Source organism: Trichosurus vulpecula, chromosome 3 (genome assembly GCF_011100635.1).
Source record: "Trichosurus vulpecula isolate mTriVul1 chromosome 3, mTriVul1.pri, whole genome shotgun sequence".
Classification (NCBI taxonomy): Eukaryota; Metazoa; Chordata; class Mammalia; order Diprotodontia; family Phalangeridae; genus Trichosurus; species Trichosurus vulpecula.
The window spans coordinates 273457839-273473467 of record NC_050575.1 but is presented as its reverse complement, the minus strand read 5'-3'; the positions used below and the strand labels follow the sequence as shown (position 1 = coordinate 273473467).

The following is a 15629-nucleotide window of genomic DNA, read 5'->3' as shown; positions in this document are numbered from 1 at the left end:
GCTCTCTGAAATTTTAGGTTATGACACAGAAAACAACCTTGTTCCCTTCTGTTTCTTCAAAGAGACCACTGAACAAACTGCTTTACAAAGTCATTGAGAAAGCAAATCTGGAGAACAGAATACGTACATACATACAAGTATGTATGTATGTATGTATGTATGTTTAAGCCAGCCTATTATGACCCTGGGGTGAAGTTTTCAAAAGAAAGACATTAATACAGGGTCAGTGCCTTAAAAAAAGATGATTTGAGTATGGGGCACTCACCACCATATCAAAAATCTTCCTCTAAATCCCTCACCCCCTTAAGAAGGTAAACAGAACAAAATGCAAGTGGAAGATCAAAGCAAAGAATCCCCTTCTCTTTGGGCCCAAATTCCCTCCCCCCACCCACCCCTAGCTCTCAAGGACACCACTTGGTGTCATCTCAGCCTCCACTTCACCGATGCCATCAGATGCCATACATTGCCAAGGGCCACCATGTCATTTCATTCTTTTGCCTCATCTTGTTCATCTGCAGAAGACAAAGGGAGATTAAATAACATGTTGAAATGAAGAGAAAGATCCCAGTGGAGACATCTTTTTAGTACAGTTCTCTGAATGTCACCGCTCCCTAAACATCTACAAAGAGCATCTTATTTGACTGGCACGGGCATGTAACTTTGGATATTTAAGAGACCATTGTTGACACGAGGTATCACTAAGCAGCATATAAATACACTCCCAATAAATCAATGCCATGCTGAAGGTTAGCTTTGCTTAATGTGATAATTAACTAAATTCATCATGTAAGTGTTCCTCTGGATGCCTATCTGTCTATGTTTGGTATGAGCCAGCTCTAGATACCTCAGGTTTCATGCACACACTCACAATTCCAGGAACCACATGTGGATAATGACAGCATTTCTACAGTTGGGTGAGACAACACTGACCTACAAAATTGACCAATAGGTGATCTGTTACATTGTTCTCCAGAGGGAAATAAACAGCAATTCATGCATTATATATGTCATGTTCAAGGTCTTACACTAGGAAATAGGTTATGAACCACTCATTCAGAATGGGTTCTGAGTGGCAGGCAAAGGCACCATGTGGCTCTGAAGTACTAATTGTGCTGGCAGAAAGAAGGCAGCTGATGGGAGAGATGATTTCCAAGGTATATAAATGCCACACACACGTCCATAATTTCTTTGTGTCAAAGTTAGGGACAATCTCTTTTTGTGCATGGCCTCTGAGGTTCCTTCCAACCCTCAAAAGCTTATGGCCACAAAATGCAGGAAATTGACTTCTCCTCAGATCTCAGAAAAATCTGGGCCTCAGTCACCCCACTTGAAATACATTGCAACTAACATTTGTTCTATGCCTACTATGTCCCAAGCGTTACTATATTGGCTCATCTCAACTCCTATATTCAGTCTTCTTTGAGATGCATTTCTTGTGATTAAGGCCAATCTGAGCTTTGCACTACAAAAGAAAATGCCTGAAATAATAAAAAAAAATCACTATGTTGCAATGCAGGCTGGTTAGGCTCTCAGGAGAGGAGGGCAGTGGAGTCTATTAGCTATGGCAGCCAGCTACGATTACGGAATTCACAGAGCCATACAGTACCAAAGAGACCATATCTACTCAGATATATCTATTTTTTCTCTTACTGACTCAGATATAACTGGTATGTTCTTGTAAGCAAGGTATTCCTTCAAACTGGTACCTTGGGCCTTGTACCAGCTTCCTCCTCTCTCTACCTGAATATAAAACTGCGGAGTTCTTGATTGCCTTAAGCTAACATGAATTATACAGGCCTCTGTAGCCTAGATAGATTGGACTTCCTGGGCTGTAGTTATGTATGTGGCTTAATCTTCTAGATCCAGACCAAGACAAGGCGGTGGTGAAGTGGAGGCATATGTCTCTTTGTATCCTTTATGTGTCAGGGAATGTGCAAAATAGTGACATTGGAGGTATGCATAGCTGCATCTCTGGTGAGGAAATGGGGGAAGATGTTATGTATAGAAAAGAATTTTGCCAAAATAAGATAAAGAGCCAAAATAAGATAAGGCCCAAAACAAAGGAAGAAATGCAGAGAAACGAGCATTTTAATACTTCAGGTTTTGTCCTTTTCACTACTTTTAAACAGAATTTTCTTTCCATGTCTATTTCTGTCTTTTTTCTGTTTCTTCTGTTACATGGAAAGGCACTGTTAAAATACCAATGTTTAGCCTTGAACATTATGAAATTCCTTTAAGTCTGTGTCTTCTTGAATATTTTCCTAGAAGAATTTGCTAATTCTATGTAGCCTATGGGATACATCATGGGGAGGAGAATTCAGTGACCATATTTCTGTACTGCCTTACTGGGAAAAGCAGTAAGGTGATTTACAATGCAGGTGCATTATGGATTTTTCCATTGCTAAGCATTTTAGTCTAGAAATTGGACCACTTACAACTGCAAATGTAGTTATTCTTCCATTTCTGTGCAAATTATGATCTTCCTATTTTTTTCTTCTATGTTTTTTAAGGCTATTACTCATCAGGCTAGGACATAAAGAAGTCTCCAAAAAGCAAAACTCACACAAGTCCTCCTGATTCCATCTCAGTTTCTCCTTGGAGGTTTAGAAAGTTTGAGCCCAAAGAGACCTTCAAGACCATCTGATCTAAGGCCTTTATTTCACAGATGAGGAAACAGCCCCAGAAAGAGGAAGTGACTCATCTAAATGAGTTAACTCTAACTCATCTAAATCAGTTAACTCCAAACTACTTAAGGATTAAGGCAAGTTTTGGAACCAGCACCAGACCTTAAGTCACTTATCTCGCCAATAGAGTTCTTCCACACATCATATGCTAAGTAAATAGATGCAAGGAAAAAAGACCTAAGCTCTTTGATGACTGGGACTGTCTTTTTTCTTATTCATATCCTCAGTACTTAGCATAATGCTTGGCACTTAGGAGGAGCTTAATAATGTTTATTCATCATTGACTAATATGGCTTCAAATTTCTTTTTAAAAAAATCACTCAGCAAACAGCTGATACAGCTGGTAGATATAATAATGATGTGAGTTGTCACTCTACCTGTCTTCATCCTTAATTTCTCTATCTGTAAAAGTGGGAACAATGATGTTTGCACAAACTACAGCATAGCACTGGTTGCTGTGGGACAAGACTACTGTAAACTATAAAGTGTGTTACAAATGCGGGCTAACATTGTTATTCTTAAATATTATTGCCTGCATCTTGAGAATCCCTTGCTTCTAAGAAAGGCAAAATCCTTAAGAGACATTATCTCATCATGCTTCACACATGCCATAGGAGATGAGCAAGTGGGAAAAAAGATATTAGTGTCAAAGGTAGAAAAAAAAGTGAGGTATTCTAAAATTGTCTCGTAAAGCACTTAATTATCTCAAAGATCTGAATATAACATGATTCTCAACACATAAGGTATAGTTTATGATTCTCACAGTGACTGGAAAGAATAGAAAGCTAATGAAATCCTTGGCCCTCCATAGGAGTATGATTGTAGAGAGATTAAAAAGAATTGTAATAAACCACGAGAGTGAATTAACAGCAGAGGTGAGCAAAGACCTGTGCCACTTAACAGTAATTCTTGCAGATATTTACTAAAACACCTACTAAATTAAAAAGAGGAAACAAAATCTTACCTATTAGAGATCATCATCTTGTTGACTCTCTGTTGGGTCACTTTCATCCTGACTACTCATTTCAACTGAAAGCAGAACAAAGGTAATATGTTAGACTTTTGTAGCAGACCACCCCCCTACCCCCGCCAAAGTGCGAGCAAATGGTCTGAACCTAAGAACTAATTTTTTCTCCATTTCTTATATCTATTGATGATGGTGTGCCTTTTTAGAGTCCCATCGATGCCAGTAATAGTGATTTGGGTTGGTGACCAGCAGGTTTCCTATAATATGTGCTTATAAATTATTGATCTTTTTGATTTGGATTCCTGCTTTTCACAAATTAAACAATGAAATAAATCTTAAATATGAGAACATAGGGTCATGTTTAATGAGGCTTGTGGACTGCCATTCCATGCTGAGGTTAGTCTTGGTGAGATACTGGAATGGCCTAGTGATAGAATCTCTTTCAAGGGTGTGGGACTGTATTTACAAAGGAGTCCTTGGCAAGGGGCAAGTAGGTGTCTGAATGGTGTCTATATAACCGTTTGCTTCTTTGGTAGTCTCATATTATGTCCAGTTGCAGCTGTCAATAAAATGCAGTAGTGGGTTACAGAAAGAAAATTGTAAAGAATAAGATTGTAAAGAATATGGCAGATGCATTCAATCCAATTGAGATGGGACCTAAATGAAATGATTAAGTTGACAGATTTTGCCTTAATGTGGAATCTCCTTCTTTTCTTGTAAGAAGTACTAGTTTTTTCTTTACTATCTCTGGGAAGAGTGAAATTGGCTCTCCTTTCCCATCTAGTGCATCAGTTTGGCCTTGCAACATCAAGAGGCACTCTTTTAGGATGAAGATTGGTGATCAGGATGATGCAGGGCTCCCCAATCACCAAACGGTCTTTAAAATTTAGTGACAACTCTGACTTCCTGGTGTTAGCAGTATGGGTACATCTCTTTTCAACCATGGAGACATTCAGAAGCCCAAATGAATGACAAGAAAACCAAGAAGAAATGAGAAAAAATATGGCATTAATGTGCTGGGAAGCTGTAGCTTCTAGGGAGTCAATGCGATGCAGCGTCAACGGGCCTGTTAGCTTTTCCCTGTTTTGGTGTGCATAATTCAGAACAGGCATTCTGAGAATGCCAGTGGGGTGGCTGCAGTGGTTGCACACTAGAATAGAAAATAAAATAAATAGCTAATCCAGATCACGTGGTCCCCATAAAACATGTGTTTTTACTCTATTGTGTATGATTTTGCAGGAGCATTTGCATAAAAAGAGAATGTATAATCAGCACCATTGTTAGAAAGCCTCAGACACTTGCGAAGTCTCCAAGTGTCAGCCAGTTTAATTAGATTGATATTTTTCAAACATCAAGGCCTATATTAGGAACCAACAACCTGTAATCTCTAAAAGAAATGATCCCCTCGAAAATGAATGCTCCATCAGGGGAAAACAGCAGCAGATGCACTTGAAATCAGTCATGCAGGAAAGAGGTGGGGGGGGGGCAGGTTTGAAAGGGGGAAAACTGAATCTGTGAAGTTTAGATTCAATCAAAGGGCTGCACTTGAGGACCTAGAGGGCCACATGTTGCCTTGAAATTGCAGGTTCTCCACCCTGGACTGGACCCTTCCCCTCTACTCCATGATGTTGGTTGCTTCCCCCTCCCCCCTCCCCTTCCCAGGGCTTGGTCCAAAAAAAATAAATGTGCTGAGGAATCTCAGTTTCAACCCTGTGTAAGAAATGGGTTTGTTTATGAAATGTACCGAGGGTGCTCAGGCCCTAATCATCATAAGCCCAACCTGCAGGAAGAGGCAGAGAACAGCATCAATGGAATGGTAAGAAGTCCTGCCCTATGAGGATCCAGTACCGTAACTAGGACAGGGCATCTAGGCCTTTGCCCTCGGTTCCATATTACATAGAAAGAAGTAGGGTATTTACACAAAGTTAATCAGGTAGTTTCCATTCTATTTGGCCTTGAAATTGCTCCAACAAACTCAGTTTTATTAAGAGGCACGGGTGATCTGGCTTTTTACTAGCAGTTGCTTTAAAAAGCTGCATTTTGATGAGTACTCTAGAAGTAAATGGCTTCTGAAATTTGACTTGTTATTGCAGAATATGTTGGTTCATTGAACAGATAGCAGTTCCCTGATTCCTAAAGTACACATTGGGAAAATAGGCCAGATTTCTATTTTATGCGACTCCAAAGACTTCAGAACCATACCGTCGGCATATGCAGCATTTTCCACAGGGCAGGCATCTCCAGCACCCTCTTGCTCTGCAGATGACTTCCCTTCTCCCACTGTTCCTTCTGACATGTCAAAGGTTGGGGGTTGGAGATGAGAGAGAGAAAGAAAGGTAGAAGACAGAGTCAACAATTAATGAAGAATTGCAGCTATCACTGTTATTCTTTTGTTGTCCTTGACCTTTTGAGCTTAAAGAAACCCTTGATATTGGTTAACATTAAGCTTCAACACCACTTTGATCAGGAAAAGTGAGGAAAAGAATTGAGGAAGAAGGGTTTTATCTTCAGTGATTTCTGCTCATGAATTTTCCTTAATTTGTAAGATTATTATAAATACATATACAGAAATTTTAAGTTGAAAATAGAATAACAAGCAATCAGGGAAACATGGCATAACACAATAGACCATAACTTAAATTTAGTGGGTTTTTTTTCTTTACTTAAACATTTGTAACTTAAAAAAAATCCAAAGGAGCAAACAAAAAAGCTGGTTTGCCTTAGGCAAGCCTAAAAGCTGGAAAAACCTAGTGTCACGGAAGTAAAGTTTGGAGAAAGAACATAAATAAATTGCTTTTTCCTTTCCATATATAGCTTTTAAAAGTCTTATTTAGCACTGCAAATAGAACAACCTTTAGTTAATTTCCATCATGGTATTTCTCCACCTGAGCAGCTTCAAAAACTTTTTCATCCGTTTCCTGTGACTGAAGCTATATACTATATTTGACTTTTTCATTGCAAGGGATCTATTTGCTATTGTGAGAAATGTGACCTTTTCTAATAGGGTTTTTTTTTTTGCAGCTGAACATCAATTATATCTTAAGGACTCCTTTCTACTTGGGTATCAGCATATGTATACTCACATTTACTAAGGTAAAGTTCCAAGGGGAGGTGACCATTTTCACAGGTGGTCTCAGTGGAAGTTTGAGCTGGACCTTTGGAATCATCTTGTTTCTCCTCCTCATTTTAGAGAAGTGGAGATTGAGGTTTGGATTCACAAAGTGACTTGTTCACTTCTCTGGAGGTAGGGAACAGAGATGAGATCTGACCCCTGGCCCTCAGACTTCAAATCCAATGCTCTGGCACTACAGAACTCCCTCTGTGATTAAAACACTAGGAATAGCTTGAATTAGGCTTTTTACTAGGGGTGCCAGAGTGGGAACAGAGAGAGAAAGATATACAGATGTGAGGAACGTTACATAGGTGGAGTCAACAGGCCTTGGTAATTAATTGGATAGAAGATAAGCTCAAATTTTCAAACATGGGAAGTAGATGGAAGTATAGATAGAAATAGTGAAGTCAGAAGCAGGAACACATTTGGGAGGAGAGGTAACAAGGTAGCTTGTGGACATGTTTGGTTTATGATGTTAGTGGGACACACAGGTGGAGATTTCCAACAGTCCAATAAAGAGATACACATCTGACTTAAGAAGAAGGAGTAAGACTAAAGACCAGGTTAAGTATAAATAATCACTAGACTTGAACTACTGACAATTATGAAAATATAGAGACCACAGGGCAGAATATTTGAAAATCACTCTAATTAAGATACTATCACTTGGGTAATTTCTCCCCACGTGATAGCAATAAGGATGAGGGTAAGAATTCTGGCGAGGCACTTACTGCATACAGCTCATGCTCTCAGTATACTTGATATCCTAAATTTGGATTTCACAGAGTTACAGTAGATGACTAACTCATTTGATGAATTCTGGACTTTTTAATTTAATTTGCTGTATGCTGTGCATTAGACAGCACCATCAAACAGCAACCTGTGAAATAACAGCTTCACTGTATTAGATACTGTAAATACCTTGAGAAAAGAGAAAAAAGAATGAGGCTCTGAGAGCTGAAGAGGAGTGACGGTATCCTGAGGCTGGAGGGATTGGACAGAATGGAGGAGGTGCCCAAGTCAGGAACAGATAGCACTAAAATGTACCTACTGCTCACATAGTAAACAAAAAGTGAAATTATTAATCAATGAGCAGGGATGACATGAAATGCTTTCAGGGGACTATGAATTCTAACAGGCATAGCTGGTATGGTTCTCTGAATTGTGTCTGCTCATCACCTCAGATATCATTGGGGAGGAGCAGATATTATAGGATACCCTCATTTTTCAATTTTCTTCTCCATATTTCCTCTCCTGGCTAGACACTGACCCTCAATCTATGCCAGTCTCTAAGAGGGGGTACCCAGAGTCTCCATTCCAAACCAATCCTCAGGCCTCCTCCTCCCTTCCCAAATGCTCCCTTCCCAAGAGTCATGGGCCAGGCCCACTCAGCGACACCTTTCCTCCTTGCCAAGAAGACACGGCCACTTGCCTATCTGGTTGAATAGGAATTCACCATATTTAATTCTTCTATACTTCATCATCTTCCCCACCACTGAAACCCAGTGTTCAATGGACATGACCATTTGCCCTGCTACTATACTCTTTAGATCTCCAGCAATGAGTATGTGACCTTCCAAAGCATGGTAAAAGCCCTAGGCCCTTCTATTTGCTCTGAAGCTGGAACCACCTGTACGCGTTCTCTCTCTCCATTAGAACGTGAGCATCTTGAGGGTAAAGAGTAACTCAGTTTTCTATTTGTATCCTTAGCACAGTGCTTAGCACAAGAAGCTTTTAATAAATATTCATTCATTCAATTTCTTCATCTATAGAATGTCATGAAGAAAATACTTTGCAAGCTACAAAGCATTTATAAATAGGAGTTTTCTAGTCTGTCATTAAATCATTTTGATATGGGAATGTATATCTGATTTTATAATGTAAGGCTTTGGGGAAATGGGATTTGCTGTAAAGAAATTCACTTTGTGAATAACTTTGTTTGAATAAGTCTTTGATGCAAAGTGGAGGGTATGCTCAGGCACATGGCTACTCTCAGAACGAAACATGGACAGATATCAAATATGGAAGTTCACTGGTCATTCAGAGAGATCAAGATAAAAGGGTAGTAGTGATTTCCTTACATTATTAAAAGATCTAGAGGAAAACTTGTAGCACACTCAGGAGTTAGATCCTTCCATGGAAGACTTTTAGGGGATTATATACAAGGACCAACACATAAGGAGAAGGCACAGATGGGTTGTGACTTGTATTGTTGAAGGTAATAGCCACATCAATGAGACAATGGATGCATTAAAGTAAATAACCCTTTCAAATTGCATGTGACCAATGTGATAAAAAGGAAAAGACACCTAAGCGTTAGCAATTCCAGCCCCCTTACTTCAAATCTAGATTTACCTCTCCTTAACTTCTAGTTCAAGAAGCAATTTCACTTTGCATTGTCCTGTACCCTTGACTCTCTGGTCTCCTTTGCTCATGTGCTGCCAAACCCCAAACCCCTGCTCGTGGGCTGATGAAAACTGCTGGAGGAAGGTATATAACCAACTATGCTTCCTGAATTCACCACAGACTTATATTATTTAATCACAGCTGGGTCCTCACTGCTGCACAAGACTATTTTACTCTCCCTTGATTGATCCTCTAGCTCAATCTCCACAGTTTCTGTTTTATAATTCCTTTTCCCTCCACAATCTACCTACCCCACTTCCATCATACTTCTGACCACCAGAAACCTTCCTTATATATTACCAAGAAAATAAAGGACATCTAATGTGAGCTCCTTTTCCCCTTCAGTTTTACAGCTCATATCCCTTCAACATCTAGCCTTTCTTTGCTGGCCATTCTTGCCAAGGTAACCCCATTCCATATGCCCTTCATCCATCCCTTACCCATACACTTTGACCATCATCCCTCTCTCTAATTTTGCTTCCCCTTTACCTAAATTTATCTCCTCAATGCCTTTTTTGCTCTCTTTCTAAGAAATTGAGGTAACAAATAAAGCTAAAGAAGAAACTAAATTATTGATTTTTGCAACATTTCTAGCACTATATTAAATAATAATGGTGATAATAGATATCCTTGCTTTACCTCTGATTTTAGGCCTGATTTAGTTTATCTCTATTATATATAATGCTGGCTGTTAATTTTAGATAGATATTGCTTGCCATATTAAGGAAAGTCCTTTTATTCCTATAGATGGCACAGTGGATAGAGTGCCAGGCTTGGAGTAAGGAAGACCTGAATTCAAATTTGCCTTCAGACACTTTCTAGCTGTGTGACTCTGCATCTTGGTTGTAGGTCTTGTGTTTGCTCTATTCCCTTCTGAGTAAAAGGAGTGGAGTCTCCTACTTTGTGAGTTTTCTAAAGGTCAGGAGAGCAAAGCCACAGGAATGAGAGTCCTGGCCAGGCTTTGCAGTCCACCCAGTGTAGATACCCCAGGGGAAACTCAGATGAAGACTTCGTTGTCCATCATGCTGCATCTAGACTCAACTTGGTGGGACCAATGCTATGTGCGAATGTTTTTAGCCTACTCCACTCAGGGACCAAGGTGGTAAGAAGAGCAAACTGCAAAGACCCAGAGTACAAAAATGTTCAAGAAAATAATGGAAACACAATAAAGCAGAGATAATGTTAATTTGTGGTTTTCTAAGTCAATATGCTGCCTGCAGGGATAAGTTTCTATTTGACACCACTGGGTACTGGGGGAGGGGAGGGGATGCCTATACTTTTTACTTATTTTTGAAGTAACTAACACTTTTGTAAAAGTAAATGATTAAATGGAATTGGTGCAGTACTCATTGGCACTTAACAGTGAGACATTTAACAGGTAGTGAGTGGTAGGCTCCAGGAAAAGAGAGAACCCACAAACCATTTATGGTACCATGGAACATTATATTTGGAGAGAGGGCCAGAGCACACTTGCTCCAATTGCTTTGCCTTTGCCAGGGAGAGAGATTCAGGGGATTCCGAGGTAGTAGAATTCCACAACGTCATGCTTGCACCCTAGGTTTGTGGCATATTTCTTAAATGCCTTATCTATTTCCTCTTTCATTTTAGGCAAGGGGTTCTTTACCTGGGGCTAATGAACCTGTTAAAAAATTTTATAATAGTGTTTCAACATAAGCAGTTTCCATTGTAATCCTATTTATTTTTTATTTTTGTATTTAAGAGTATGGTTCTGAGGAAAGGTCCACAGGCATCATCAGATTGCCAAAACGGTTCATGATACCAAAAAGGTTAAGAGCCCTGTGACTAGATTCGTGGAGTCAAACACAAATAGAAACGGATACTTGTTAACATTGACTTAGAAAATCACAAATAGACATTATCTATGTTTTATTGTATTTTTATTTATTTTGTTAAACATTAACTGATTACATTTTAATCTGGTTGGAATGGCACTGGGGAGTTTCACAGCTGCATGCCCACCAATTTGAGATCTCTGGTGAGATAGTCTGTAGTCTATCCCTATAATGAAATTATTTTTGTTTCTGCCTTCATTAATCCTCACAGAAATGCCATTTCTCTCCCCAGGTTCCTGGCATAAGTATGTGCACCACATTTCACTAGTATAAATACACTAAGGAATTTGTTTTTTTTTTATTTTTTAAGGTGAATATTGAATATTTATCCACAAAGGACACTATTTTATTCATCAAATAAGGAAACAAACTTAACTAAGCTTATTTTTCAAATTAACAACTGAATTTTACTTTACAAACATAAAAATGATAAAAAATACAATTTTGTTGTAATTGTTAAGAAATTAGGTTATGCCAGGGACCACCTGGGACACCATGTATGCATGGGGAGTTTTCTAGATTCCTTCACAGGGGTATTTAGTCTTTATATTCAATGTGTCTTCACCCCACTTTAGTCTATTCCACTCTTTTTGGATAAATGATACCCTCTGTGAGTCAAATTTCCCATCATGAGTTCCATCCAATCAAGTCTCAGTGATCATACCAGAATCTCTAGATTTTCCTGTTTATTGCCCATTCTTTTTGTATTTGTGTGTTGATATCCAGGGGACTCCATAGTTTTAGTGTTAGTTTTCTCGGCTATTGTCTCATGAATTACTGGTCTTCTGTTGCACCAGATACTCCGTGGTACCAGACTTGTCAGATCTTGGGAGACCATTTTGTTCTTTCCCCTCCTTTTCAGTTTAAAGTTCTCTTGTTCCACCTCCCACAATTCCAGGCAAGTAGGTTTTCACTGGCCCTTACTAAGTACAGTCTTTTCTGAATCTTCTACTTTCAATCAGCAGCAGGGATAACACCACCTATACAAGAACGTGTAAGTATTACACATATCATTATCTCCATTTTACAGATGAGTAAAGGTTCACTGCTAAGCATAAATGTCACATCTGGGATTTAAATATTGGACTCCTGTTTTTCAGTCCAACACTCTTTTCTCAATACTCCACTGTTACCTTAAGAGCAGTAGTGGCCCCAAATAGACCCTTACCTTGCATACTCAGCTCTCACCTCTATACAGTGCCTCCTAACCTACAGAGGAGCTTCTTGGGAGATAGCAATGCTTATGAGTCATTTGGATTTCTTTATGAAAGTGGGACAATGCATGGAGCAGTAGAAATGTGAATTTCCATTTGGCCTTTCTCAGTATAGAACCCCATTTCTCTCCACGCCAACTCTATCATGGGTCCTGTCCTATGCTTTAAACATTTTCAACACAATTTAAGCAACTGTCAGGGAAATGTTTGCTGATGCCAAAAAAGGTTTCCAGTGGGCCATCAGTTTAAAAGGGCTTCCTCCTACTACCTCTACCATGGGGTAAATTATCATCCACAAAGTAAAATAGGAAAGCTTGAATACATCTGTGATTTTGTGCTCTGCATGCTAGTGAACTCCTGAAGAGAAACTGTCTATAATGGTAAACCTGAGATTGCTTTATCACTGTAGAAAGATTTTTCTCTTTAGCCTTCTTCATACCATCTGGCCTATGTTTCTGAGGTGTCTCGTCCATCACTGTCCTATATACTTCAATACTTAAGGGACCCAGGATTTTATGAGTGTGGGGCTCTTTCCTCTAAAATCCTTCTTTGTTTTGATAGTCTGTCTTTGTGAGGGGCAGAGGACAAAAACGGTATCACTCTATCATCAACTTTGTGCCAAGGCTCTCCAAACTTAGTTAGACTAGACCTTGCATCATAGACACAGAGGTACATATGTACAAAGACCCACACGAGCATACACACTTAGGTACATTGTCAGGCCAGATTGGTAGTACTGAGCTCACATTCCACTAGAAAGGTCCTCAAGAGCTCAGGATCCCTCCTACTCTATGATGATACATCAAAAGGAGAGTTTAAAGGGAAACTCTAACCCTCTTATATACAAATGGAGTAGAGAACTGTTTCTCAGTTATTCAAATCAAAGCATATTTTTAAGGAAATTAGCAAGGACAGACATGCTTGAATCCATCTATATTTATAAAACAAAATGAAGAACTGAAGTAATTATCTAGATATTTAAAATGTAAAAGAAATTTTCTGCCAATATTATTTGGATAGCCAGGTGCAAGTAATTTGGGACAGGGTTTGACTAATTACCTCAATGTTCTATTTCAGTTTATATGTATAGATGACCACAGATGCTTCTCTTCATTCTACCCTAGCCCCAGATAAATTTTACACTTAATGTGAACATATTGACTGATCCATAATAGCAAAGTGAAAATGTTTTGATTTTATTTTCCCCATCTTAATTAAACCTAGGGAAATTATAACTTCCAAAAGGATAAATTGTGGCACTGAGGCCTAAGATCTTGTTTTTAAAAACAAAATTCTTCAAAGGCATGACACTTAATCTTATATAAATATACACAGAAAGACACTGTGGACAAACATATTAAGGTACTGGAATGGAAATGAGAAAGAAGGCCACTCAATTGTGTCACTGAATGACTTTGACCAAATCTTTTAGAATTTCACTGTTTCGATTATCTCACTTTTTAATAGGTATAAAAATATATTCTTTCCTCATCTAACTCATTAATAAACCATCAGGATGAAGTAAAATAGGACATCATTTGGACATCTATATTTATGCTACAAAATTTTAACAGGTCTGTGGTCTCATCTCAAGGATCTCTCCATGCCTTCCAATCACGTAAAATTCTTATTTATATTGTAGTGGCTAGGGCAATGGACCTGTAATCAAGAAGAACTCAGTTCAAACTTTGCCTCAGACACTTCCCAACTTTGTAACCCTGGACATATCACTCAATCTGTCTGTCCTTCAGTTTCCTCATTTGTAAATGAGGGTTGTTGGACTCAATGACTTCAAAGGTCCCCATCAACTCTAAATATATGATCTTCTGATCTGCTATATAGGATCTATCCAACCATGGAGATCACTTAAAGCTCTATCTTGGGCCCTCTTCTTGTTTACACAGATACTATTGGGTTTGATGACCTCATCAACTCTCATACATTCAATTATCATCTCTGGAAATTATTCTCAAATCTACTCATTCAGTAATAACCTTGCTGCTTACCTTTAATCTTGCATTTCCAACTGACTATTGGATATCTGGAGCAGGATGTCTTGTAGACATCAAAAACTCAGCATGTTTAAAACTGAACTCACTATCTTCCCTGTCCCCTCTCCCCAGATCTGCCATCTAACTTCTCTATTTCTGTTAAGAGTAGCATCATTCTTCTGGTCGTCTAAACGTAAAACCTAGGCATCATCCTTGACTCCTCGCTCTCCTTTTCCCCCTATTCAATCAGTTGTAGAATCCTGACAGCTTCATGACATCTCTCACATACACCCCCTTTTCTCCTCTAACACTGCCAACAATCTGGCACACATGCTTATAGCCTCATTCCTGGACTGTTGTAATACCCTTCTGGTTGGTCTCTTGAACTCAAGCCTACCCATTCCAATCCATCCTTCACTCGGCTGTTAAATTGATCTTCCTAAAATTCAGGTCTGACTATGTCCTCCCCTTCCCCCTTCAGTAAGTTGATTTTCTGGATCAAGCATAAAATCCTCTGACTTTTAAAGCCCTTTATAGCCTGAATATTTGCTAACTTTCCAAAACTCTTACACCTTACTCCCCTTCATGTATTCTGTGATCCAGTGACACTGTCCTCAATTTTCCTTGAACATTCCATACTCCTCAACATTCCATCACCTGACTGAACATTTTCACTGACTGTCACCCATACCTGGAATTCTTTCCCTGCTCATGTTCATTGCCTGGCTTCCCTGGCTTCCTTCATGTCCCAGCTAAAATTTTACTTTCTGAAAGAAGTCTTTCTGATGAGGGCACAATCTCTAGGGCAGATCCCCCTTAATGCTAGTACCTTCTCTCTTTGATTATCTCCAATTTATCATGTGTATTTCTGGTTTATACATAGTTGTTTGCATGTTTTCTCTCCACTGTTAGGCTTTGAGCTCCTTGAGAGCAGGGGATATTTTTTGCCTTTCTTTGTATCCACATTGCTTAGCACAGCGCCTGGCACATAGTAGAGACTTAATAAATAATAAATGTTTGCTAAGTTGACTTGAATTTTCTTAACAAGCTAGTAGCCTTACTTTAGGTCTTTTCACTTTCTATGGGAACCGGATCATCATTTGGACTATGCATCTGTTATTCCTTGTTATTCCCCTTGCTACATGAGAAACCTATCTCCTTTTCCTAGGAAACATTTCCTGGAAGAAGTATTTTGCGCTACTCCTTGCATGAAAATTTATCACATTTTCTGTTATTATTCTTTTTAAATACTATTTAATTTTTCCCCAGTTACATGTTAAGAAAATTTTTAGCATTAATTTTTACAAGATTTTGAGTTCCAAATTTTTCGCCTTCCCTCCTCTCCCCTCTTCAGAAAATGGCAGGCACTATCATTCTTAAGTGTGATTTGTTCAACCTAGGT

The 15629-nt window shown here is 38.9% G+C and overlaps 1 protein-coding gene across 1 annotated transcript in view; it reads right to left on the bottom strand.

Moving 5' to 3' along the window:
- Window positions 1–427: 427 nt before the first annotated feature.
- Window positions 428–15629, bottom strand: part of MACROD2 (mono-ADP ribosylhydrolase 2) — a 2244457-nt gene continuing 2229255 nt past the window's right edge. Inside the window, 3 exon segments of the mRNA XM_036750299.1 lie at window positions 428–512; window positions 3649–3713; window positions 5854–5940. Of these exon segments, the coding sequence (XP_036606194.1) occupies window positions 3652–3713; window positions 5854–5940 (149 nt within the window). The 3' untranslated portion in view covers window positions 428–512; window positions 3649–3651.